The sequence below is a fragment of the Chiloscyllium plagiosum genome, unplaced genomic scaffold, assembly GCF_037043375.1.
Source record: "Chiloscyllium plagiosum isolate Xiang-an unplaced genomic scaffold, Cpla_swu_hap1 HiC_scaffold_15, whole genome shotgun sequence".
Taxonomy (NCBI): domain Eukaryota; kingdom Metazoa; phylum Chordata; class Chondrichthyes; order Orectolobiformes; family Hemiscylliidae; genus Chiloscyllium; species Chiloscyllium plagiosum.
In genome coordinates, this window is record NW_028270153.1 from 68,685,932 (window position 1) to 68,712,783 (window position 26,852).

At 42.9% G+C, this 26,852-nt stretch overlaps 1 protein-coding gene across 2 annotated transcripts in view; it reads right to left on the bottom strand.

Annotated features, from left to right (window-relative positions):
• Positions 1 to 3,123: 3,123 nt before the first annotated feature.
• Positions 3,124 to 26,852, bottom strand: part of ppp4r1l (protein phosphatase 4, regulatory subunit 1-like) — a 150,391-nt gene continuing 126,662 nt past the window's right edge. The window contains exons 18-21 of one of the 2 annotated variants that reach the window (XR_006314608.2): positions 24,108 to 24,242; positions 23,610 to 23,751; positions 22,260 to 22,436; positions 4,966 to 5,099 (exon numbers count right to left, since the gene is read on the bottom strand). Coding sequence is in view for 1 of the 2 variants with exons in the window: in XM_043710084.2 (XP_043566019.2) it covers positions 4,951 to 5,099; positions 23,610 to 23,751; positions 24,108 to 24,242 (426 nt within the window). In the remaining variant the exon portion in view is untranslated. Of the gene's footprint in view, positions 5,100 to 22,259; positions 22,437 to 23,609; positions 23,752 to 24,107; positions 24,243 to 26,852 lie in introns of both variants that reach the window. The other variant, XM_043710084.2, reaches the window with a different exon arrangement.

The following is a 26,852-nucleotide window of genomic DNA, read 5'->3' on the forward strand; positions in this document are numbered from 1 at the left end:
CTGGCTGAAGTTTTTATATAACCTCAGAAAGAGGTGACCATGTGCATCATGTCTCTCCATCTATAAAGCAGTGTGTGTCGCTCTGCATTTTGATGCACAATCTCAGTGTTACTGAGATTCCACCCTCTGCATGTATGTGTGCATGCCATTGCATGTATGTTTGTTTATGCCTGTACCTGTGTGTGCCATTTTTAGATGTCTTGTCTGAGGCTCCCTCATTGTGGGAGGCTGGACAATGACTAGTGGATGGAGCTAGACAAAGTTCCTACAATATAGCATCCATCAACCTTAAGGCAGGTAAACCCAATCTTTGAAAAATATCACCACAGAGGCCTGTATCCCATAACCAAGTCACCCTTTCTTTATGCGTGGGGTGTCCTTGACACTGATCCAACTTCCTCAGAACCAGCTTTCAAAGTGAATAGAACCTCTGACACAAGTTTTTTTTCACCTGTCAGCAGGGCTCGCTGATTGGACCAGATTAACAGCCCCAAACAGGGCAATCATATTCTATGAGGTCAAGCTGGCTTATCTAATTCCAATCACTACTAGAAAGCATCTACTGGGGACATTGAATGACAATCTGCTCCCCTTTAAAGTTCAACACCATAGTGGGGCAATTCTTATCCACCTCTGGTTCCCTATTGTGTTTCCATTACATTGTTTCCAATCCTGAAGGACAAGATGTGGTTCTCTCTGTCCTCACCATTGGCCAAGTGTGTCTGTGATCTGGAATGATCAGAGATGTGATCAACTGTGCAGGATACCGCAAGTGGATTTGGAACAGGCAGATGGCATTCAGTCCATAGAGTCTGCTCCACACTGGCCCAGCTTGGTAGCACAATCAAAACCCCCTGAAGGTTGAAAGGGAGAGAGGTTGTTTCCCTTTGTGGAAGACTCCAGGTCAAACAGACATCATCTCAGAGTACAGGATTGCTCATTTAAGAAACAGATGAGAAGAAGTCTTCTCTCAGAGGGTAGTGAATCTGTGAATCTTTACCACAGAGAACTGTAAAGATCACTAAGTACATTGAAGGCTGAGATAGACAGATTTTTAATCAGTAAGGGAATTGAGGGTTACTGATTTAAAGGCAAGAAAATGGTGCTGAGGATTTTAAAATCAACCATGCTCTTACTGAATAGCACAGCAGACTTAAAGGGTTGAATATCCGCCTTCTGCTCCTCTGAAAAAGGACTACAAGGATCTAACAAGAATGCCGCACCACCAGACAAGGAAGAGACTGAGCTCTGAGCGTAAGAAAATGCCATTGCTGACCACCAGCAACAAAAAAAAAACTCAAACTTATAAAATCAGAACCAACTGTTGATAGTTATTAACCAAATGATGTCAGATTAGATTATAGCTGGTTCAGATTATAACTGCAATGCATTTGGTGTCCAGACATTCAACAAGTCTGTCAGTAATCACTAAATACACAGCTCAGGACATCTGACCAATGTCACTGTCACATTTGCCCCTTGCTTAGTCAATTTCACTCTTGGTTATTGCTAAGACTGCCAAAAGTATATTACATCAAAACAACTTGAATAGCTCAGTCCTTAGGCACTAGCCAAACTCAAATATCAGTTTAGAACCCAGAAGACTGAAGCTGACTTACCCAAGTGGAACTGAACGGCAGTTCAACTAAGTTGATCTGAATCACAGCATAGAATCACTCCACTCAATTTGGAACTCGTCTTTTTGTGGAATGTTTTGAAGCACAAGTTCACTGTTGGTTACCTAGGAGACTGCAACAGTGTGGGTTCGATTCTTGCATCAGCTGAACTTACCAAGGACTCTCCTTCTCATCTCCCCTCCGCCCACCTCATTCCAGATCCAACCCTCCACTCAGCACCTCCCTCTTGAACTGTCCTACCTGTTCATCTCCCTCCACTCCAACCTATCACCATCGCCCCCACTTACATCAACCTATCACCTTTCCAGCTACCTCGCCCCCACCCCCACAATCCTATGTATCATATCAGCCCCTTTCCCCCATCACATTCCTGATGAAGGACTTATGCCAGTAACATCGATTCTCCTGCTCCTTGGATGCTGCCTGACCTGCTGTGCTTTTCCAGCACCATACTTTAGGATTCTGATCTCCAGCATCTAGAGTGCTCTCTTTCTCCAACTTCTCCTCTCACCAGAGGTGTGGTGACCCTCAGGTTAAACCACCAGTTCTCTCTCAACCCTTGGTTAGAGAATGGGAAGCCCAATGCTCAAGTAAGACTATAACCACTTTTCCCTTTAAATAACTGCAGTAAGGTATCCTGCTCCTCTACTCAAACCCTCTTGCAATGAAAGCTAGTGTGTCATTTGCTTCCCAAACTGCTTTCTGTACTTTCATGCTTGCATTCAGTGACTGGTATATAAGACACCCAAGCCCCTTTGTATACCTTTTTCCAATCTATCGCTTTTCAAATAATACTCTGCATTCTGTTGCAGAGAGGAGCCTAAGATGTTTTATTTTAAGAACCCTTCCACAGAGTGTAGGCTGCACTCGCAAAGCCAGAATTTGCTGCTCATCCCTAATTGACTTCAAACTGAGTGGCCTGTTGCACCACTTCCGACAGCAGTTACTAAGTCAACGATTATGGCTGTGGCTGAAAATGTGTTGCTGGAAAAGCGCAGCAGGTCAGGCAGCATCCAGGGAACAGGAGAATCGACGTTTCGGGCATAAGCCCTTCTTCAGGATTATGGCTGTGGGTCTGGAGGCACATTTGGCCAGGCCAGGTAAGATGGACAGATTTCCTTCGCTGACGGACTAAAGTAAACCAGATGGGTTTTTGCTACAATCGATGGTAAGTTCATGGCACCATTCCTAAGACTACTATTACATTCCAGATGTTTGTTTTAGTTAATGAATTGAAATTCCACCAGCTCCTGTGGTGGGATTTAAACTCTTGCCTGCAGGGCATTAACCTGGACCTCTGGATTACTGGATAGTGAAACAGTCAATGCCTTCCAGGGTTACAAACTGACCTTGGTAATAAGCTACCTGCTAACTTGATGATAATTTAATCAGGATTGGGATAGTATTGGAGAAAATGTCACATTATTATTGATTAAATGTATGCTTAATGTCACCAAAGGATGAAAGTAATGACAACACACCAATATATTACAGCAACACAGTATTTAATGTTAATTGTAAAAACTCAAACTTGTAACTATAGTTACAATACAATCAGCCTTTACACTATACAAAAACCTCATTCTTATACACCATATCATAAAAAATGCTTGGTAATACGAGTCGGCATCAAAACAAGGGAAGTGCAAAGGCAATAATTCCTGATGCAAGGCATTTCTGTCACCATAAACCAAAGAGGAGTACATGGCAAAACATGGGAAAAGATGTTACACATTCAGGGAATATTCAAAGCCTCCTTGACAGCAATGAACTTGCATGTTGCAAGCCCATTCCCATCACAAAGCTTCGCACGTTGATCCAGCTCACTCTCAAAGGCAAATCCAATGCAGGAAAACTTCAGCCAGTGCCCAGTCAGGTACAGCTCATTTAGTTTGTTCAGTCAAACTGCAACACCAATTGCGCCAGTCCCTATTTCACTCTGCTGAGCCACAAGACTTGACAGTGCATCAATTTCAAGAGAGAGAAACTCAGTGGAACAGTAGTGGGTGTTTTATTCACTGAATGAGTCAACAAACAATGAAAACAGGACTGCTGTGGCACCAACACACCTCCAGAGCACTATTCAAGATGAATTCAACACCAAAAATAGTTAGATTTAGAGATATAATGTATCCCTGCATTATCTTAAAAGCAACCTGCAGTTTTATCTCTAAGTCCTTACCACATACTGATCAACAAATATGGAACCCGTAGCAGCTGGTTTGAGGATAAAAACATTTAAACTAAATTTTAAAAATAATAAAGCTTATTCTACCTCATATTTATTATGTGCACTTCTGAATATCAATTCTCTAGCATTTTTCATTAGTGGTATGAACTGCATTCTTAGTGCTGCCGAACTCTACAGCAATGTGAATTTAAAGTGAAAAGGAGACAGTTAAAACATCGGCATACAGAGTCCAATCTGCTGGTTTCAAGTGCGGTTGCACCTTCCTGGTTAGGTTTCCCATAACCAACATGGCTCAGTTACTCATTAAAAAAAAAGATGGTGGGTTTGGTGGGATAGTACATACTCAGCTCATTTCCCCTGTCAGTATGTTGGGTAGTCATTGTGTTTCATGCCACTGAGAAGTCAACTCTTAATCCGCTAAGGGAGCAGTTCAATGTGGCTTCCAAAGTGCAAAAGGAAAAGTAGCTGCCCTGTGGGGAGGGGAAATTTAGGAGACAGCTCCACAAGTTTCAAAAAAGTTAAAATGCAGCTGAAATCAGTTGAAACGTGCCTGAAATCTCTGTATTGCATACTTTCTGAAATATTCAAATGTACATCAGTTGGGGGTATATCAATACAAAAAAAACTGTACAAAATTAGAAAAGTGAGGAGCACATACTCAAAAAATAAAGAATACCAAATTGTAACTGTTTCCAAATTGCAAAGTTCACTTTTAGAAATAAGACAGTTAGGAAATAAAAAACAAACTGTGTCAAGAATCAGAGGGAGTTTTAAAAAGAAACTTTCTAAATAGTTTTGATTCAAAAATAGCTGTAGATAGTTGAAGAAATATGGGCACGTAAGGCTCGTGGTCTCCAGGTTTGTTAGTGGATTCAATTCCCACCCACCCTTTCCCTTCCCTCATTTATAAAAGCTCTTTGCAGATCTATACACATATTTAACAAAGAGGAAGGTGCTCTGCATCCTCCAGTCCAGATCCAGCCTGTAGACCAAGATAATGCCCACTTGACCCCCAGGTATCACCTCCACCTTGTGTGGGACTCGGGGGGGGCTTACCAGACGCATCACCAGTTCAGGAACTGCATGCAGTTATAGAATTGGACAAGTTGGTTAGAAAGGTTTTCAGTGTATAAACGAGGTGGTGTTCACAGGGTTGTTTCGGAGCTCAGCACTAGCAAAAAATCTCACATCACGGTCTCGGTCTGACTGCAGAATAAGAACAATCTCTTCGACGGCTTCTACGTGAGGATTCTCCGCCTCTGTGAAATATGCTGGGAATAACAAAGAATCAGCATAGCATTAAACACAGCCCAGTCACAAACATACAGCACAGGAGGCCATTCAGCCCATCTTACTGTCTTCAGCTCTTTGAAATAGCCACCAGTTAGCGCAAGTTGGTTCTGAAGGGTCACTGGATCTGAAACGTTAAATCTGCTTTCCGTCCGGATGCTAGCAGACCTAACTTTCTCCAGCAATTTCTGTTTTTGTTACTAATGTCACGCTTTGTTTATCAACGGTCCTGCAACTTTTTCCCTTTAACTATGTATATCTAATGCACTTTTGAAATTAGTATTAAAAATCCTTCAGAGCAGTGTTTTTCAGATGATAAACCTCTGAGTAAACAAATTTCTGATCTCCTAGGATTACAAAATGATTACAGTGCACTAGGAGGCTACTCAGCCCATCATGCCTGTAGTGGTTCTATTCTCTACTGTCAATCTCCTGCCTTTCCTCCCCTGTACACCATTTCTATCTAAATAATCATCCATTTCCCTCTTGAATACTTCAAATGAATCTGCCTCCACCACATTTCCAGGCAGTGCACTGCATAGCCTAACAACTTGCTGTGCAAACAAATTTTTGCTCACCGAAGTCGTAGAGATGCACAGCACGGAAAAAGACCCTTCGGTCCAACTCGTCAGTCCATGCTGACCAGATATTTTAACCTAATCTAGTCCCATTTGCTAGCACTTGGCCCATATCCCTCTAAACCCTGCCTATTGGAATGTTTGGAATTCTCTACCTCAGAGTTGTGGAGGCCAGATCACTGAACATATTTAAAGAGGACATAAACAGATTTTTGAAATAACTGAAGGATTGAAGACTATGAGTTGCTGGCATGAAAGCGGAATTAAAACCTGGGGCAAATCAGCCATGACCTGGATTTGGATGATGAGGCAAACCTGAGGGGCTAAATGGCCTACTCCCACTCCAACTTCTTACGTCCTTTTTCTCTTGAAGGTACCAACTCCTTACCAGCTCTACCAGATTCCTTCAACAGCTCACTCACTGGATCATTCTTTATTACTTGAGCCGAGTGTGGGCTGTTTTACCACATTCACCACAGATCAGCTTGACCCTTTACTCACTAGATGCCCAGACATGTAGACTTCTGACATGAATTACTGGATAATTAAAAGCAGAAATGCTCTCAAGTAGATGGTGATCTATTATGGTTTAGGTACACTTGCAGTGAAGACAGTAGAGAATTTAAACATTTTGTCCCAGAGATTATGAAGGAACGTGGTATAATTCAGGATGGCAGAGTGACTTTGATTTACAGGTGGCAGTGTTCCCATGTGCCTACTCCCCTTGCCAGTCTTAGCAGTAACGACTGCAGATTTGGGAGGTCTATTGAAAGAACCTGAGTTATTGAACTGTTTTTTTGTATATTGTAAACATTGCTTCCAGTGGGACTGCAGTGGAGGGAGTGAATGCTTCAGGTGGTAAATGGAGTGCCAACCAAGCACATTGCTTTGTCCTAGGTAGTTTTGAGCTTTTTGAGTGTTGGTAGTGCTGCACTTATCCAAATAAGTGGACAGTAGTCCAATACCTGTGCATGTAGATGGTGCTGAGGCTTTGGGTGTTCAGAAGATTAGCTATAACCAACCTTTGACCTGCTCTTGTAATCAACGTTTATGTGATTATTCTAGTTCAATTTCTGAGCCCAGGATGTTGACAGTAGTGTCTTGATATTGTATGTTATTGAATCATGAGCCTCTCTATCCTTGGTGTAAATGTTGCTTGCCCAAATTATCAGACCAAGCCTGAATGTCTTACAGGTCTTGATGCATCTGGACTGCTTCAGTATCAGAGGAGATGCCAATATTGGTGCTGAACGTCTTGTAATCATCAATGTAAATTCCCTTTACTGAACTTATGTTGGTGGGAAAGTCAGAACACTTGGGCTTAGCTCAGTACCAAAAACATTTAGGTAACTGTTTTTCCAGTCTCCCACGTTCAAGGCCACAGGGGTCTTCTGTATACCTTTCCCGCAATTCACCCTGTAGACCCAGCTCAGATCCACCTAATGAACATAAGATCATAAGCAACAGGAGTATGTCATTTGGATTCTTAATCTGCCATTCAATAGGATCATAGCTGATCCAATATTTCATAGCTGATCCAATATTCCTAGGAATGATGTTGTGAAACTTGGAAGGATTCAGAAAAAATTTATAAGGATGTTTCCAGGGTTGGAGGGTTTGAACTACAGGGAGAGGCTGAACAGACTGAACTATTTTTCCTGGAACATCGGAGATTGGGACTAGATTGGGTTGGGAGATCTGGTCGGGATGGATGGGTTGGACCGAAGGTTCTGTTTCCATGCTGTACATCTCTATGATCCTAATTGCCTTACTAAAGTCCATGTATATGACTCTTTGTATTGGAGCTCTCTCCAATTAAATATGTTTTTTTGTTTGTTTTTTGTTACTTTTCTTTTGTCCATCCTTCCAAAACGAACTTCACATTTTCCCACATTATACTCAATTTACCAACTTTTTGCCACTTATTTAACCTATCAATTTCTATGTAAACCGCTTGTTTCCTTTTTGCAACTTGTGTTTCCACCTGTTTATGTGACATCTGCAAATGTAGCTATAGCACATTTGCTTCCTTCCTCCAAGTCATTTATATATTCTGTAAACAGCTGCTGACACAGCACTAATCCCTGCTGAAGCCCACTGGCTACAGTTTGCCAACCTGAACAGAACCCTTTACCCCACTCGTTGTTTCCTGCTCATTAGCCAATTCTCTCTCCATGGCAACATACTACCTCTAACAGCATGGGCTCTTATCTTTTGACTTAATCTTCCATGAGGTATCTTGCTGAATGCCATCCATAAGTCCAAATTCAACACATCTACTGATTCCCCTGCATCCACTCTGGTTGAGAATTCCTCAAAAAGCTCCAATAAATTAGTTAGACACAATTTCCCTTTCCTGAAGCCATGCTTGATTAAATTATGGTTTTTTCCAAATATGCTACTACTTCATTAAAATTGAATTGAACAATTTCCCATCAATAAATGTTGGATCAATCAGTCCATAGGTACTAGCGTTTTATCTCACTCCCTTTGAGAGGGGTGTCATATTGGCAGTTTTCCAACCCTTCAGTACTACTCCATGTATTTTTGGAAAATTATAACCAATGCATCTATTATCTCTGCAGCTACTTAGAACATAGAACAGCACAGCACAGTACTTCAGCCCTCAATGTTGTGCTGATCTTTTATACTACTCTAAGATCAGATTAACCTAGATATCCTTCATTGTATTAACTTCTATGTACCTATCCAAGAGTTATTTAAATGTCCCTAACATATCTTCCCGCAACCCTCCCTTGAATCCCATCCCTCCCAATGCAACAAGGACAGAACACCCCCCCGCCGGTCCTCACCTTCCACCCCATCAACCTCCGTATACATTGCATCCTCTGCCATTTCTGCCACCTACAAACAGACCCTACTATAGGGATATATTTCCCTCCCAACCCCTATCAGCCTTTTGGAGAAACTATTCCCTCCACGACTCCTCTGTCATATCCACATCTCCCACCAGCCCTCACTCCACTCCAGGCACCTTCCCCTGCCATCGCAGGATGTGTAAAACTTGCACCCACACCTCCACCTTATTGAAGTTTATAAAATCATGAGGGGCATGGATAGGGTAAATAGCTGAAAATGTGTTGCTGGAAAAGCGCAGCAGGTCAGGCAGCATCCAAGGAACAGGAGAATCGACGTTTCGGGCATAAGCCCTTCTTCAGGAATCAGGATAGGGTAAATAGCCAAGGTCTTCTCCCTGAGGTAGGGAAATCCAAAACTAGGTTTATGGTGAGGGAGAAAGATTAAAGAGGGACTTAAGGGTAAGTTATTCACACAGAGGGTGGTACATGTATGGAATGATCTGCCAAAGGAAGTGGTGGAGGCTGGTACAATTACAACATTTGGATGGTTATATGAAACGGAAGGGTTTACAGGGATATGGCCCACATACTGGCTAATGACACTAGATTAATCTAGGATACCTGGTCGGCATGAAGAAATTGGACCAAAAAGTCTGTTTCCCTGCTGTTCAGCTCTATGACTCTATAATGTCAACTCCCTGTTTTCCCTGTAACCCTTGATTTCTCAACTGATCAAGAATCTACCTGAGCCTTAAATATATACAAGCATTCTGCGTGCCAAGGAGTTCCAAAGACTCAAACCTCAGAAGAAATTTGTCCTCATCTCAGTCTTAAATTGGTGCCTTTATTCTGAAGTGATGCCCTCTGATCTAAGTCTCTCCCATGAGAGGTAACATCCTCTCAGCATTTACTGTGTCAAGCTCTTAAGATTTCTGTATGTTTCGATGAGATCACCTCTCATTCTTCTAAACTCCAGTGATTAGAGTCCCAAGATGTCATAAGACAATCCATCCAAACCAGGAATCACTCTAGTAAACCTTCTCTGAGAAATGCCTCGAATGTAATAATAGACTTTCTTAATTGAGGTGACAAGAACTGTTTTCAATACTCCAGATATGGTCTCACCAGCACCTCATACAGTTCCAGTAAGACTGCCTGACTCTTATATTCCGACCCCCTTGAAATACAGTCAACATTCCATTTGCCTTCCTGATTTCATGTTGAACCTATGCTGCATCTTTCAGTGTTCTGTGCACAAATACCCCCAAGTCAAAGAACAAAGAAAATTTACAGCCCAGGAACAGGTCCTTCAGCCCTCCAAGCCTAAGCCGATCTAAATCCACTATCTAAACCTATCACCCAATTCCTAAGCATCTGCAACTCTGCTCTCCACCTACTCAGGCACCTGTCCATACGCACCTTAAATTAATCTACTGTGCCTGCCTCTACTACCTCTGCTGGCAACGCGTTCCAGGCACCTACCACCCTGTGTGTAAAGTACTTTCCGCGTATATCCCCCTTAAACTTTTCACCTCTCACCTTGAACGCGAGACCTTTTGTTATTGAATCCCTCACCCTGGGAAAAAGCTTATCTCTATCCACCCTGTCTATACCCTTCATGATTTTGTAGACCTCAATCAGGTCCCCACTCAATCTCCTTTCTTCTAATAAGAATAATCCTAACCTACTCAACCTCTCTTCGTAGCTAGCACCTTCCATACCAGGCAACATCCTGCAAACCTTCTCTGCACCCTCTCCAAAGTGTCCACATCCTTTTGGTAATGTGGCGACCAGAACTGCACACAATATTCTAAATGTGGCCGAACCAAAGTCTTGCACAATTTTAACATGACCTGCCAGCTCTTATACTCAATACCCCGCCTGATGAAGGCAAGCATATGCCTTCTTGACCACTCTATCCACCTGTGCAGGGTACAATGAACCTGAACTCCCAGATCACTCTGCTCATCAACATTTCCCAAGACTCTTCCACCTACAGTATAGTTCGCTCTAGAATTAGACTTCCCAAAATGCATCACCTCACATTTGCCTGGATTGACCTCCATCTGCCACTTCTCCATCCAACTCTCCAGTCTATCTATGTTCTCCTGTATTCTTTGACAGTCTCCTATGCTTTCTGCTACTCCATCAATCTTCGTGTCATCTGCAAACTTACTGATCAGACCAACAGTGCCCTTTTCCAGATCATTTATGTATATCATAAACAACAGCAGCCCCAACACTGACCCCTGTGGAACACCACTTGTCACCTTTCTCCATTTCGAGAAACTCCCTTCAACTACTACACTCTGTCTCCTGTTGCTCAACCAGTTCTTTATCCACCTAGCTAGAACACCCTACACACCATGTGACTTCACTTTCTCCATTAGTTTACCATGGAGAACCTTATCAATTGCTCTGTAGGATGGCCAAGCAGTTTAAGCCGCTGGATTCAGGTTCTGGTTTGGCAAGCGGTGTAGGTAAAAATCCCACCATTGCAATTTCTTGGATGTGAGCATAAGAGGTACAGTTAGTAAGTTTGCAGATGACACCAAAATTGGAGGTGTAGTGGTCAGCGAAGAGGGTTACCTCAGATTACAACAGGACCTTGACCAGATGGGCCAATGGGCTGAGAACTGGCAGATGGAGTTTAATTCAGATAAATGAGAGGTGCTGCATTTTTGGAAAGCAAATCTTAGCAGGACTTATACACTTAATAGTAAGGTCCTAGGAAGTGTTGCTGAACAAAGTGACCTTAGAGTGCAGGTTCATGTCTCCTTGAAAGTGGAGTCGCAGGTAGATAGGATAGTAAAGACGACGTTTGGTATGCGTTCTTTTCTTGGTCAGAGTACTGAGTACAGGAGTTGGGAGGTCATGTTGCGGCTGTACAGGACATTGGTTAGGCCACTGTTGGAACATTGCGTGCAATTCTGGTCTCCTTCCTATCGGAAAGATATTGTGAAACTTGAAAGGGTTCAGAAAAGAGTGACAAGGATGTTGCCAGGGTTGGAGGATCTGAGCTACAGGGAGAGGCTGGACAGGCTCGGGCTATTTTCCCTGGAACTTCAGTCCCACCTGCCAGCACCCGGCCCAAACCCTTCCTATTCATATACCCATCCAAATGCCTCTTAAATGCTGCAATTGTACCAGCCTCCACCACATCTTCTGACAGCTCATTCCATACACATACCACCCTCTGCGTGAAAAGGTTGCCCGTTAGGTCTCTTTTATATCTTTCCCCTCTCACCCTAAACCTATGCCCTCTAGTTCTGGACTCCCCGACCCCAGGGAAAAGACTTTGCCTATTTATCCTATGCCCCTCATAATTTTGTAAACCTCTATAACGTCACCCCTCTGCCATTTCTGCCACGTACAAACAGACCCTACTATAGGATATATTTCCCTCTCAACCCCTATCAGCCTTTTGGAGAAATTATTCCCTCCACGACTCCTCTGTCGTAGACACATCTCCCACCAGCCCTCACCCCACTCCAGGCACCTTCCCCTGCCATTGCAGGAAGTGTAAAACTTGCACCCACACCTCCACCCCCCTCACCTCCATCCAAGACCCCTAAGGATCCTTCCACATCCAACAGAAATTTACCTGTACCTCCACAAGTGGCATCGACTGCATCTGTTGCACCCGATGTGGTCTCCTTTACACCGGGGAGACAGGATGCTAACTTGCAAATCATTTCAAAGAACATCTCTGGGACACCCATAGCAACCAATCAACCACCCCATGGCTGAACACTTCAACTCTCCCCCCGACTCCACCAAGGGCATTCAGGTCCTGGGCCTCCTCCATCGCCAAACACTAACCACCTGGAGGACAAATGCCTCATTCTTCTGCCTTAGAACCCTGCAATCACATGGGTTTAATGTGGATTTCACCAGTTTTCTCATTTCCCCTTCCTCCACCTTATCCCAGTCACAAGCCTCCAACTCAGCACCACCCTCTTGACCTGTCCATTGTCTTTCCCATTAATCCACTCCACCCTCCTCTCCGACCTTCAACTACCTATTGCATTCTCAGCTACCTTCCCCCAAGCCCCACCCCCTCCCATTTATCTGTCAGCTGCCAGCCCACAAGCCTCATTCCTGATGAAGGGCTTATGCCCAAAATGTCGATCCTCCTGCTCCTCAGATGCTGCCTGACCTGCTGTGCTTTTCCAGTATACTTACTAACCAACTCTTCCACATCCTCATCCAAGTCATTTATAAAACTCACAAAGAGCAGAGGTCCAAGAACAGATCCCTGCAGAACACCACAGGTCACCGAGCTCCAGGCTGAATACTTTCCATCTACCACCATCCTCTGTCTTGTATGGGCCAGCCAATTCTGTATCCAGACAGACAGGTTTCCATGTATCCCATGCCTCCTTACTGTCTGAATGAGCCTACCATGGGGAACCTTATCAAATACCTTGCTAAGCTCCATATACACCACATCCACTGCTCTACCTTCATCAATGTGTTTTGTCAATAAGGTCCTGCCCCTCACAAAGCCATACTGACAGTCTCTAATCCACTATGGTTTTTCAAGTAATTATAAATCCTGTCTCTCAGAATCCTCTCCAATACCTTGCCTACCACTGACGTAGGACTGACTGGTCTGTAATTCTGAGGATTATCCCTATTCCCTTTCTTGAACAAGGGAATAATATTGGCCACCCTCCAATCAGCTGGTACTACTCCAGTGGACAGTAAGTATGCAAAGATCACCAAAGGCACAGCAATCTCTTCCCTCACATGCTGTAGTAACCTAGGGTACATCTTGTCTGGCCCAGGGGACTTATCTATCCCTATAGGGTCATAGAGATGTACAACATGGAAACAAACCCCTTCATTCCAACCAGATATCCCAACTCAATTTAGTCCCACCTGCCAGCACCCAGCTCATATTCCTCCAAATCCTCCCTATTCATAAAACCATCCAGATGCCTTTTAAATGTTGTAATTGTACCAGCCTCCACCACTTCCTTTGCCAGCCCATTCCACACACGCACCACCCTTTGCGTGAAAAAGTTGCCCCTTAGGTCTCTTTTATATCTTTCCCCTGTCACCCTAAACGTATACCCTCTAGTTCTGGACTCCCTGACCCCAGGGAAAAAACCTTGTCTATTTACCGTATCCATGCCCCTCATGATTTTATAAGTCTCCATAAGGTCACTCCTCAGCCTCTGACACTCTAGGGAAAACAGTCCCTGCCAATTCAACCTCTCCCTATAGCTCAAACCCCCAACTCTGGCAACATCCTCGTCAATCTTTTCTGAACCCTTTCATGTTTCACAACATCCTTCTGATAGGAAAAAGATGAGAATTGCACGCAATATTCCAACAATGGCCTAACCAATGTCCTGTACAGCCGCAACATGACCTCCCAACTCCTGTACTCAATACTCTGACCAATAAAGGAAAGCATACCAACTGCCTTCTTCACTATCCTATCTACCTGCCACTCTACTTTCAAGGAGCTATGAACCTGCACTCCAAGGTCTCTTTGTTCAACAACACTCTCCAGGACCTTACCATTAGGTGTATCAGATTTGCTTTCCCAAAATGCAGCATTGCACATTTATTTAAATTAAACTTGCCTGCCACTTCTCAGCCCATTGGCCCATCTACATAGAACATAGATAGAACATAGAAGAATACAGCGCAGTACAGGCCCTTGGGCCCTCGATGTTGCGCCGATCCAAGCCCACCTAAACTACACTAACCCACTATCCTCCATATACCTATCCAATGCCCTCTTAAATGCCCATAAAGAGGGAGAGTCCACCACTGTTACTGGCAGGGCATTCCATGAACTAACGACTCGCTGAGTGAAGAACCTACCCCTAACATCAGTCCTATATCTACCCCCCCTTAATTTAAAGCTATGCCCCCTTGTAATACCCGACTCAATACGCGGGAAAAGGTTCATACTGTCGACCCTATCTAACCCCCTAATCATCTTGTACACCTCAATCAAGTCACCCCTAAACCTTCTTTTCTCTAGTGAAAACAGCCCCAAGTGCCTCAGTCTTTCCTCATACGATTTTCCTTCCATACCAGGCAACATCCTGGTAAACCTCCTCTGCACCCGTTCCAATGCCTCCACATCCTTCCTATAGTATGGCGACCAAAACTGCACACAATATTCCAGATGCGGCCGTACCAGAGTCTTATACAACTGCATCATGACCTCAGGACTCCGGAACTCAATTCCTCTACCAATAAAAGCCAGTACGCCATATGCCTTCCTCACCGCACTATTTACCTGGGTGGCAACTTTCAGAGATCTGTGTACATGGACACCAAGATCCCTCTGCTCATCCACACTACCAAGTATCCGACCATTAGCCCAGTACCCCATCTTTTTGTTATTCTTCCCAAAGTGAATCACCTCGCACTTAGCTACATTGAATTCCATCTGCCACCTTTCTGCCCAGCTCTGCAGCTTCTCTATATCCTGCTGTAACCTGCCACGTGCTTCCTCACTGTCAACAACTCCTCCGACTTTCGTATCATCCGCAAACTTGCTCACCCAACCTTCTAACCCCTCTTCCAGGTCATTTATAAAAATGACAAACAGCAATGGTCCCAAAACAGATCCTTGCGGAACACCGCTAGTGACGGCACTCCATGAAGAAACTTTGCCATCAACTACTACCCTCTGTCTTCTTCCATCCAGCCAATTCCTAATCCAAACCTCCAACTCACCCTCAATGCCATATCTCCGTATTTTCTGCAGTAGCCTACCATGGGGAACCTTATCAAACGCCTTACTAAAATCCATATATACCACATCTACCGCTTTCCCCTCATCAACCTCCTTCGTCACCTTTTCAAAGAATTCAATAAGGTTTGTGAGGCACGACTTGCCCTTCACAAAACCATGCTGACTATCCTTGATCACATTATTCCTATCCAGATGTGCATAAATCCTATCCCTTACAATTCTCTCTAAGACTTTGCCCACAACAGAAGTGAGACTCACCGGCCTATAGTTACTAGGGCTATCCCTACTCCCCTTTTTGAACAAGGGAACCACATTTGCTATCCTCCAGTCTTCTGGGACTACTCCTGTAGACAAAGAGGACATAAAAATCAAGGCCAATGGCTCTGCAATCTCCTCCCTTGCTTCCCAGAGAATCCTAGGATAAATGCCATCAGGCCCAGGGGACTTATCTATTTTCACCTTTTCCAGGATTTCCAACACCTCTTCTCTACATACCTCAAAGCCATCCATTCTACTTATTTGTGCCTCAGTATTCTCATCGACAACAATGCCCTGTTCCTGAGTGAATACTGAAGAAAAGTATTCATTCAGTGTCTCCCCAATCTCTTCCGCCTCCACACGCAACTTCCCCCTACTATCCTTGACTGGACCTATTCCTACCCTAGTCATTCTTTTATTCCTAACATACCTATAGAAAGCCTTAGGGTTTTCCCTAATCCTATCTACTAAGGACCTTTCATGTCCCCTCCTTGCTGCTTTTAGCTCTCTCTTCAGGTCCTTCCTGGCTACCCTATAACTCTCAATCGCCCCAATTGAACCTTCACGTCTCATCTTGAGATAGGCCGCCCTCTTCCATTTAACAAGGGATTCCAATTCCTTATTAAACCACGGCTCCCTCGCACGACCCTTTCCTTCCTGCCTGACAGGTACATAATTATCAAGGACACTCAATAGTTGCCCCTTGAACAAGTTCCACATATCATTTACACTCTTGCCTTGGAGTCTACTTTTCCAAGCCACACATCCTAAGTCATGCCTCACCGCATCATAATTTCCCTTACCCCAGCTATAATTCTTGCCCTGTAGTACACACTTATCCCTCTCCATCACGAGTGTAAAAATCACCGAATTATGGTCACTATCCCCAAAGTGCTCACCTACCTCTAATTCTAACACCTGGCCTGGTTCGTTACCCAGAACCAAATCCAGTATGGCCTCACCTCTTGTTGGCCTGTCTACATATTGTGTCAGGAAACTCTCCTGCACACATTGAACAAACACTGACCCATCTAACGAACTTGAGCTATAGCTTTCCCAATCAATATCAGGAAAGTTAAAGTCCCCCATAACAACCACCCTATTACTGTCACTCATCTCCTGAATCACCTTCCCAATCCTTTCTTCAATGATTCTAGGACTATTAGGAGGCCTGTAAAAGACTCCTAACAGGGTGACCTCACCTTTCCTATTCCTAACCTCAGCCCAAACTACCTCAGATGGCAAGTCCTCATCCATCGTCCTTTCCACCGCTGTAATACTATCTTTGACAAGCAATGCCACACCTCCCCCTCTTTTACCCCCACCTCTGACCCTACTAAAACATTTAAATCCCGGAACCTGCAACAGCCAATCCTGTCCCTGTTCTAGCCATGTCTCCGTAATAGCCACAACATCGAAGTCCCAGGTACCAACCAACGCTGCAAGTTCACCTACCTTATTTCGTATACTTCTTGCATTGAAGTATACACACTTCAAGCCACTTCCCTGTTTACAGGCACCCTCCTTGGAAATTGATGCCATGTTCCTCACCTCCCTACACTCCAGGCCCTGCACCCTGAAGCTACAATCTGGGTTCCCATGCCCCTGCCGAGTTAGTTTAAACCCCCCCCAAGAGCACTAGCAAACCTCCCCCCAAGGATACTGGTTCCCCTCAGGTTCAGGTGTAGACCATCCTGTTTATAGAGGTCCCACCGTCCCCAGAAAGAACCCCAGTTATCCAAAAACTGGAACCCCTCCCTCCTGCACCATCCCTGAAGCCACGCATTTAATTGTTCTCTCTCCCTATTCCTCGAATCTCTATCACGTGGCACGGGTAACAAACCAGAGACAACAACTCTGTTTGTTCTAACTCCAAGCTTCCAACCTAGCTCCCTGAAAGCCTGTCTAACATCCTCAGCACTCCTCCTACCTATGTCGTTGGTGCCAATGTGGACCACGACTTCGGGTTGCTCCCCCTCCCCCTCCAGGACCCGGAAAACACGATCAGAGACATCACGTACCCTTGCACCTGGGAGGCAACATACCAAACGTGAGTCTCTCTCGTTCCCACAAAACCGCCTATCTGTGCCACGAACTATCGAGTCCCCAATTACTACTGCTCTGCTCTTCTTCACCCTTCCCTTCTGAGTAACGGGGACAGGCTCCGTGCCAGAGACCTGAGCCCCGTTACTTACCCCTGGTAAGTCATCCCCCCCACAAGTATCCAAAACGGTATACTTGTTCTTGAGGGGAATGGCCGCAGGAGGTCCCTGCACTGGCTGCTTCCTCCCAGTCCCCCTCACTGTCACCCATCTATCTGCCATCTTTGGAGTTACTACTTCCCTATAACTCTGATCTATGACCCCCTCTGCCTCCCGAATGATCCGAAGTTCATCCAACTCCAGCTCCAGTTCCCTAACACGGTCTTGGAGGAGCTGGAGATGGGTGCACTTCCTGCAAGTGTAATCGGCAGGGACGTCGATGGCATCCCTCACCTCATACATGTTGCAGGAGGAACATTGCACTGCCTTCACTGCCATCCCTCTAAAGCTAACTGTTTAAACAAAAACTGTGTCTAAATAATACAAGCAAAATTCAGCACTTACCTGCTTGCCACAACAGATGTTATTATTAGGTTAGAGGAGGAGGGCGGGTGGGAGGCACTACCAAGATCTGGTCAAGATCCTGTTGTAATCTGAGATAACCTTCTGCACTGTCCACAACACCTCCAATTTTGGTCTCATCTGCAAACTTACTAACCAAACCTCTTATGCTCAAACCCAAATCATTTATATAAATGAAAAGTAGTGGACCCAGCACCGATCCTTGTGGCACTCCACTGGTCACAGGTCTCCAGTCTGAAAAACAACCCTCCACCACCACCCTCTGTCTTCTACCTTTGAGCCAGTTCTGTATCCAAATGGCTAGTTCTCCCTGTATTCCATGAGATCTAACCTTGCTAATCAGTCTCCCTTGGGGAACCTTGTCGAATGCCTTACTGAAGTCCATATAGATCACATCTACCGCTCTCTGCCCTCATCAATCCTCTTTGCCACTTCTTCACAAAACTCAGTCAGGTTTGTTAGATGTGATTTCCCACACACAAAGCCATGCTGACTATCCCTAATCAGTCCTTGCCTTTCCAAATATATGTACATCCAGTCCCTCAAGATTCCCTCCAACAACTTGCCCAAATCTGACATCAGGCTCACTGGTCTATAGTTCCCTGGCTTGACCTTACCACCTTTCTTAAACAGTGGCAGCACGTTAGCCAACCTCCAGTCTTCCAGCACCTCACCTGTAACCATCGATGATACAAATAACTCAGCAAGAGGCCCATCAATCATTTCCTTAGCTTCCCACAGAGCTCTAGGCTACACCTGGTCAGGTCCTAGGGATTTATCCACTTTTATGCGTTTCAAGAGATCCAGCATTTCCTCCTCTGTAATATGCACATATTTCAAGATGTCACCATCTATTTCCCTACATTCTAAATCTTCCATGTCCTTTTCCACAGTAAATCCTGATGCAAAATACTCGTTTAGTATCTGCCCCATCTCCTGCGGCTCCACATAAAGACCACCTTGCTGATCTTTGAGGGGCCCTATTCTCTCCCTAGTTACCCTTTTGTCCTTAATGTATTTCTAAAAACCCTTTGGAATCTCCTTAACTGTATTTGCCAAAGCTATCTCATGTCCCCTTTTTGCCCTCCTGATTTCCCTCTTAAGTATACTCCTACTGCCTTTATACTCTAAGTATTCACTCGATTTACCCTGTCTATACCTGACATATGCTTCCTTCCTTTTCTTAACCAAACCCCTATTTCCCTACATTCTCTATCTTCCATGTCCTTTTCCACAGTAAACAGTGACGCAAAATACTCGTTTAGCATCTCCCCCATCTCCTGCTGCTCCACACAAAGGCCGCCTTGCTGATCTTTGAAGGGCCCTATTCTCTCCCTAGTTATCCTTTTGTCCTTAATATATTTGTAAAACCCCTTTGGATTCTCCTTAACTCTGTTTGCCAAAGCTTCTCATGTCCCCTTTTTGCCCTCCTGATTTCCCTCTTAAGTATGCTGCTTTATATTCTATTTTAAGGATTCACTTGATCTGTCCTGTCTATACCAAACATATGCTTGACACAGGCACAGACAGCACTTTTCATACATTTTATTGCTTTTCATACATTTTAAGAAGCTCTTATTGTCAGTTTTTATATCCCTCGCCAGTTTAACCTCTGTCTTTATTTTCTTTTCATTCCTTCTTTACTGGATTCTGTTTATCCCAGTCTTCAGGGCTGTCACTGACTTTTAACTCCTTACATGCTTTTGCTTTCAACATTATATTCTCCTCAGACTTCCTTAGCTAGCCATGGTTGGTTATTCCCACTCTAAAAATATTTCCTCCTCACCAGAGTCATGAAATACCTCCTAAAATGTCTGCCATTTCTTGTTTACTTTTTCTTGCTGATGTATCTGTCCAGTCCACTTTAACTAACTCCATCCTCATTCATTGTAATTACCTTTATTTAAGTTAAACACAGTTGTTTCCAATCCAAGTTTTCGCCCTTAAAATTGCATTACTACCCATTACAGATTCAAGGCAGCCTGTTCCCTAGGTTGGCTCCATGACACATTGCTCTAGGAAACTATCCCAAATGCACTTTATGAATTCATTGTCGTAGCTACCCTTTCCAACTTGATTGACTGAATCAACATGAAGATTAAAGTCACCCATAATGATTGCTCTTTTCTTTTTACAAGCTCCGATTATTTGCAAATTGAAACACTTTCTCACAGCTGTCCTCATTTCATCACTTATTAACAGTGCTATCTCACCATCTTTTCTACCCTTTCTGTCTTTCCAAAAAAGTCAAAATTCCCTGAATGTTAAGTTCCATGTTCTGATCACCTTGTCTTCCAAATGGCCACGAGACCATTTACCTTGATTTGTGTCGTCAATTCTGTACCTTATTCTGACTGCATTCAAGCTTTTTGCCATTTTTAATCATACTAACGTTTTTTGTACTTTGGCCTTTTGTATAGACAATACTACAGTTCACTCACTACACTCACTGGCAAATCTGAAGGACATACTTTTAAATAAATGAAGCAACTTGATAGTGTTCGTAAAGAAAAAGCTAACAGTTAGAAAGGAGAAAAATACTATCCAGCCATAGCGACATACAGGATCAGTATTTGAAAAAAATCCACTGGAAAATTTAGTGGTGTTCAAATACTTGACAAGCATTTTCTAAGCTCAGTTTAGATATCAATGCATTATACTTGAAATTTACTCAAATTCAAACAATCCTTTGGAACATTGTGTGACCAGTTGTTTGCACAGGAATAAGCAGTAGTTAGTTGTTTGGCCCCTTGAGTCTGCTCTGCCAATTCAAAGTTCACAGTTGATCAGATTGTTGCCGTTACTTCACACCACCTTAATTCTTCAACTCCCTTGTCAGTCAAGAACTTAACTCAGTCTTAAAAATATTCAAGAGCAGTGCCTTTACAGCTGTCTGTGGGACAGAATTCCACAGACTTTCAACCCACAGAAGAGTTTCTCCTCAACGCCATTTTAAATGAGAATGTCTTACTTTTACTCTGTGCCATTAGTTCTCATCTCTGCCACGAGGAGATACAACCTTCAGAATCCACTCTGTCAAGTCCCCTCAAGATTTGTTACCTTTCAATAAGATCACTCCTCGCTTTTCTAAACTGCAATCAATATAGGACCAACTGTCTAACATTTCTTCATAAGACAACCTCTTCATCACAGGAATTGATCAAATGAATTCCTGAGCTGCTTCTAAAGCAATTACATCCTCTCAAAATAAGCAGACCAAAGCTGTATCACAGTATTAAACATCCCTACTTTTATATTCCATTCCCCTTGCAATGAACAACATTCCATTTGCTTTCCTAATCACTTGCTATACTTGCATGTTAATTTTTTAAAATTTACACACCCAAATCTCTCTATACTGCAAAGGTCTACAATATCTCTTCATTTGAATAATAATTTGCTTTTATAATCTTCCCACCAGAGTGGGCAATCTTACATTTTCCCACGTTATACGTTATTTGTGATTTTTGCCCACTCTCTTAAGTTAACGTGCACTTGCAAATTCCTTATCTCCGATTCACAATTTATTCTCCGACCTATCTTTGTGTCATCAGTAAATTTAGCAAACATTCAATTCCATTATCAAAGTCATTGATATAAATTATAAATACTTGAGGCCTTAACACTGGTCTCTGTGATACTTCAGTGGTTACACCTCACCAGTACCCATTTACCTCTATTGTTACCTGTTAGCTAACAACCCTCTATCCACGTGAATATGCTACACTCGATATTATGAGATTTTATTTAGTACAGTATCCTTTAATGAAGGCATGTTTTCAAATGCCTTCTAGAAAACAAGCACTCCACATCTATAAATTCCCCTTTATCCATGTTGCTTGTTAACTTCCTCAAAGTATTCCAGTAAAGCAGTAAAACATGATTTCCTGTTCACAAGACCATGGTGGCTCTTTCTTGTTGCATGAAGATGTTCTAAGTGTCTGGCTATAACCTCCTCAATAATAGATTCTGGCATTTTCCCTGTGACAGGTGTTAGTCTAACTGGTCTATAGTTTCTTGCTTGCTGTTTTTTTGCCCCTTCTTGAATAGAAGAGAATTACATTCACTATTTCCCAATCTGAAGGGACCTTTCCAGAAGCAAGGAATTTTGGAAAATTAAAGTTGATGCATTTACCATCTCAGCAGCCATTTCTTTTAAGACACTGGGATGAAATCCATCAGGACCTGGGCTCTTGTTAGCTTTGAGTTATAACAGTTTTCTCAGTATCCTTTCCTTGGTGATTTCAATTGTTTTAAGTTCTTTCCTTCTTTCATCTCTTTATTTACCATTATTTCTGGGATTTGGTGGCCTCTACAGTGAAGACAAGTACAGAATATCTGTTCAATGCTTCTATCATTTCCTTATTTCACATCATTCATTCCTCAGGCTCACTTGACCAGAGGACCAATTTCACTTCAGCTATTTTTTTCCTTTATAATTACCTGGAGGAATTCTTACTATCTGTTTTACAGAGCAAAGCAGCTTTCCCAAATACTCAAATTCTCCCTTGCATTGCAGGATGACTTGCTGACTCCTGGTTATAAGAAATGACGAAATGAGGGATAGAGAGGCAAATTGAGTAGAAAATTGAGTTTTAGATAATGGAGGTTAATGCAGGGAATTGTTAGGTCCACTTTAGAATTTAGAAAGACTGGAAGATTTTTTTATGATAGAAGACTAGGATCTATGGAGAAAAGAAGGAATTTGGGTGTCCATCTGCACAAATTACTAAAGGTTAGTGTACATGTGCAGCAAGTAAACAGGGGAGCAGGACAATGAGCTTTTTTGGTGTTGCAACTCAAAAAGGATAAAATAGCCTTAGGGGATGTACAGTGAGAATTATGCCAAGTTTTAAAGGGACAGTTATGACAGATTGCATAAACTCATGCTGTATTCACTTGCATTTAGAATATGATTATATTGAGGAACTTAAAATAATTAAAGCATTTGGAAAAGCAGACACTGAGAAGTTGTGTCCTCTGTTGGAGGATCCTGAAGACAGGGCATAATTTCAACTAGATTAAATCATTTGGATTTGGATTGGAATCAGGAATCATTTTTGACACAGTAGTTAAAATCTTGAATTCTCTTCCCCAAAAAGGATGGGGATGCTGGACTGTAGAAACTGAACACTGATTTTTATTAGCTCAGGTTATTCAAAGAATATGAAGCAAATGTAGGAAAATAGACTTAAGATATGAGTTAGTCATTGTGTAAATAAATGGACATTAGGCTCAAGGGACTAAAAAGCCCAACCTGATGTTAGTAAAAATATAACAATATTACACAAAAGAAACTAAATGCATTATTCTATAAACTGTAATTGGTGTACAATTTTGAGTTATCTGAAGGCCCAATGCCAGTTGATATAATCTAGCTGTGGCTCATTATGTGAATAATAACTCCTTGAATCCCATAGAAAATGTCCATTGCTTTAAATCACCAATACCCTCACTTAAGAATACCATGTACTTTCATATTTACTTTTTTCCAGTAGTGTGTGCCTTAGTGCCTTGGCAAGCAATACTCGAACATTCGGAACAGGATCAGTAGCCAAACCAAGCAGACTTGGAAGTAGGTGTTCAACAAATTGGCTCACTGGCATGCATTCCTCTTCCACAACTGCCTGTGTACAAAGGAGAGTTTTCTTCCATTATTTTCAAAAGCATCTTTAATTAATACCCTTCTATGTTTACCATATCTTTTGTATTTAAAACATTTTTCCTGCCTTTTATTCTGGAGGGATTACATTGCTTAATCTGCACCAGCAGCTACACGTGTTAATTTAGAAAATAAGCATCAGCAAGATATTCAGTGGGATTGGGTGGGGCAGAGGGCACCAATGGTAGTGGAAACTGCAAATAACCGGATATCGGTCTGATTTCCTCCGGCTTGTCACTAAATGTTCCCACAGTCAATAGTGAGGAAAAGTGGTTTCACTTTAATAAAAGGAGAAATTATTTCCCTCATTCATTCACTCACCTGACAGATGAAGGCAAATGCCTGACGTCCAATCCACTTGGAGCAATGGCAAAATCGAAGTGTGAGCTCATTCATAAAGTTCACAGCTAATGGTTCACTGGCAGTTGCATAAAACTTCTTTAGAATCTCCACTACCTGTTGAGTAATAAGCAAGGCCTATTAATGAAAACAAATGTAAATGCAGGAAGCAATATTTCTTAAAAATCTACATTTATTCAATAGGTAGCTTTGATCAGTGTCACTTTGTTAACCTCTTCTCACTGTCCCCTTAACCCAATGCTTCCAAAGAGAAAGTATGTTGCAGATGACAGTGACCCCAGTGCTTTTCTGCTCTTTTTCCCCATTGCCAGTATATTGATCTGGTTAAAATGTTTCTTCACTCACTTTCTTTCCCCAGTAAGAATCATAGAGAAGTCCAGCACGGAAACAGACCCTTCGGTCCAACTAATCCATGCCGCCCAGATATTCTAACCTAACCTAGTCCCATTTGTCAGCACTTGGCCCATATCCCTCTAAACCCTTCCTATTCATAGAGCCATCCACATGACTTTTAAATGCTGCAATTGTATCAGTCTCCACTACTTTCTCTGGTAGCTCATGCCATACATGCACCACTCTCTACGTAAAAAAGTTGCCCATGGGTCCCTTTTATATTTTTCATCTCTCACCTTGACCTATGCCCTTTAGTTCTGGACTCCCTCACTGCAGGGAAATGACCTTGTCTGTTCATCTTATCTATGTCCCTCATGATTTTATAAACCTCTGTAATGTCACCTCTCAGCTTCAAACACTCCAGGGAAAAACCCCACCCAATTCAGCTTCTCCCAATAGCTCAAATCCTCCAAACCTGGTAACATTCTTGTAAATCTTTTCTGAACCCTTTCAAGTTTTGCAGCATCCTTCTGATATCCCAAAAGCGGCCTAACCAATGTCCTGTTCAGCTGCAACATGACATTCCAACTCCTATACTCAACACTGACAAATAAAGGAAAGCATACCAAATGCCTTCTTCACTATCCTATCTACCTGCGACTCCACTTTCAAGGAGCTATGAACCTGCACTCCAAGGTCTCTTTGTTCAGCAACACGCCCTAGGACCTTACTATTAAGTGTATAAATCCTGCTAAGATTTACTTTCTCAAAATGCAGCACCTCACATTTATCTAAGTTAAACTCCACCTACCACTCCTCAGCCCATTGGCTCATCTGATCAAGATCCCATTGTACTCTGAGGTAACCTTCTTCGCTGTCCACTATATCTCAAATCTTGGTGTCATCTGCAAACTTATTAACTATATTTTCCATATTCACATCCAAATCATTTATATAAATGATGAAAAGCAGTGGACCCAGCACCAATCCTTGTGGTACACCATTGGTCACAGGCCTCCAGTCTGAAAAGCAACCCTCCATCACCAATCTCTATCTTTCACCTCTGAGCCAGTTCTGTATCCAAATGGCTAGTTCTCCCTGTATTCCATGAGATCGAACCTTGCGAACCAGTATCCCATGAGGAACCTTGTCGAACGCCTTACTGAAGTCCAAATACTGAAGTCTACTGCTCTGCCCTCATCAATCTTAGTTACTTCTTCAAAAAAACTCAATTAAGTTCGTGAGACATGACCTCCCATACACGAAGCCAGGCTGACTATCCCTAATCAGTCCTTGCCTTTCCAAATATATGTAAATCCTGTCCCTCAGGAATTCCTCCAACAACTTGCCCACGACCAATGTCAGGCTCATCAGTCTATCGATCCCTGGCTTTTCCTTGCCACCTTTTTAAAACTGTGGCACCACGTTAGCCAACCTCCAGGTCTTCTGGCACTTCACTTGTGACTGTCGATGATACAAATATCTTAGTAAGGCACCCAGCAATCACTTCCCTAGCTTCCCAGAGTTCTAGGGTACACCTGGTCAGGTCCTGGGGATTTATCCACTTTTACGTATGTGTGTCAAAACATCCAGCACCTCCTCTTCTGTAATATGGACATTTTTCAAGATGTCACCATCTACTTCCCCACATTCTATACCTCCTATGTCCTTCTCCACAGTAAACACTGATGCAAAATACTCAATTAGTATCTCCCCCATCTCCTGTAGCTCTGCAAGTAGGCTGCCTTGCTGATCTTTGAGGGGCTCTATTCTCTCCCTAGTTACCCTTTTGTCCTGAATGTATTTATAAAAACTTTTGGGTTCTCCTTAACCCTATTTACCAAAGCTCTCTCATGTCCCCTTTTTGCCCTCCTGAGTTTCCACTCAAGTATATTCCTACTGCCTTTATACTCTCACTCGATCTGTTCTGTCTATACTTGTCATATGCTTCCTTCTTTATTCTTAACCAAAATCTCAATTTCTTTAGGCATCCAGCATACCTACCACCTATACCCTATACCTACCACCCTGACAGGAATATCCTTTCTCTGGACTCTCGTTATCTCATTTCTAAAGGCTTCCCATTTTCCAGCCATCCCTTTACCTGCGAACATCTGCCCCCAATCAGCTTTTGAAAGTTCTTGCCTCATACCGTCAAAATAAGCCTTCCTCCAATTTGGAACGTCAACTTTTAGATCCTGTCTATCCTTTTCCAGCACTATTTTAAAACAAACAGAATTATGGTCGCTGGCCCCAAAGTGCTCCCCCCCCTTAACACCTCAGTCACCTGCCCTGTCTTATTTCCCAAGAGTAGGTCAAGTTTTACACCTTTTCTAGTAGGTACATCCACATACTGAATCAGAAAATTTTATT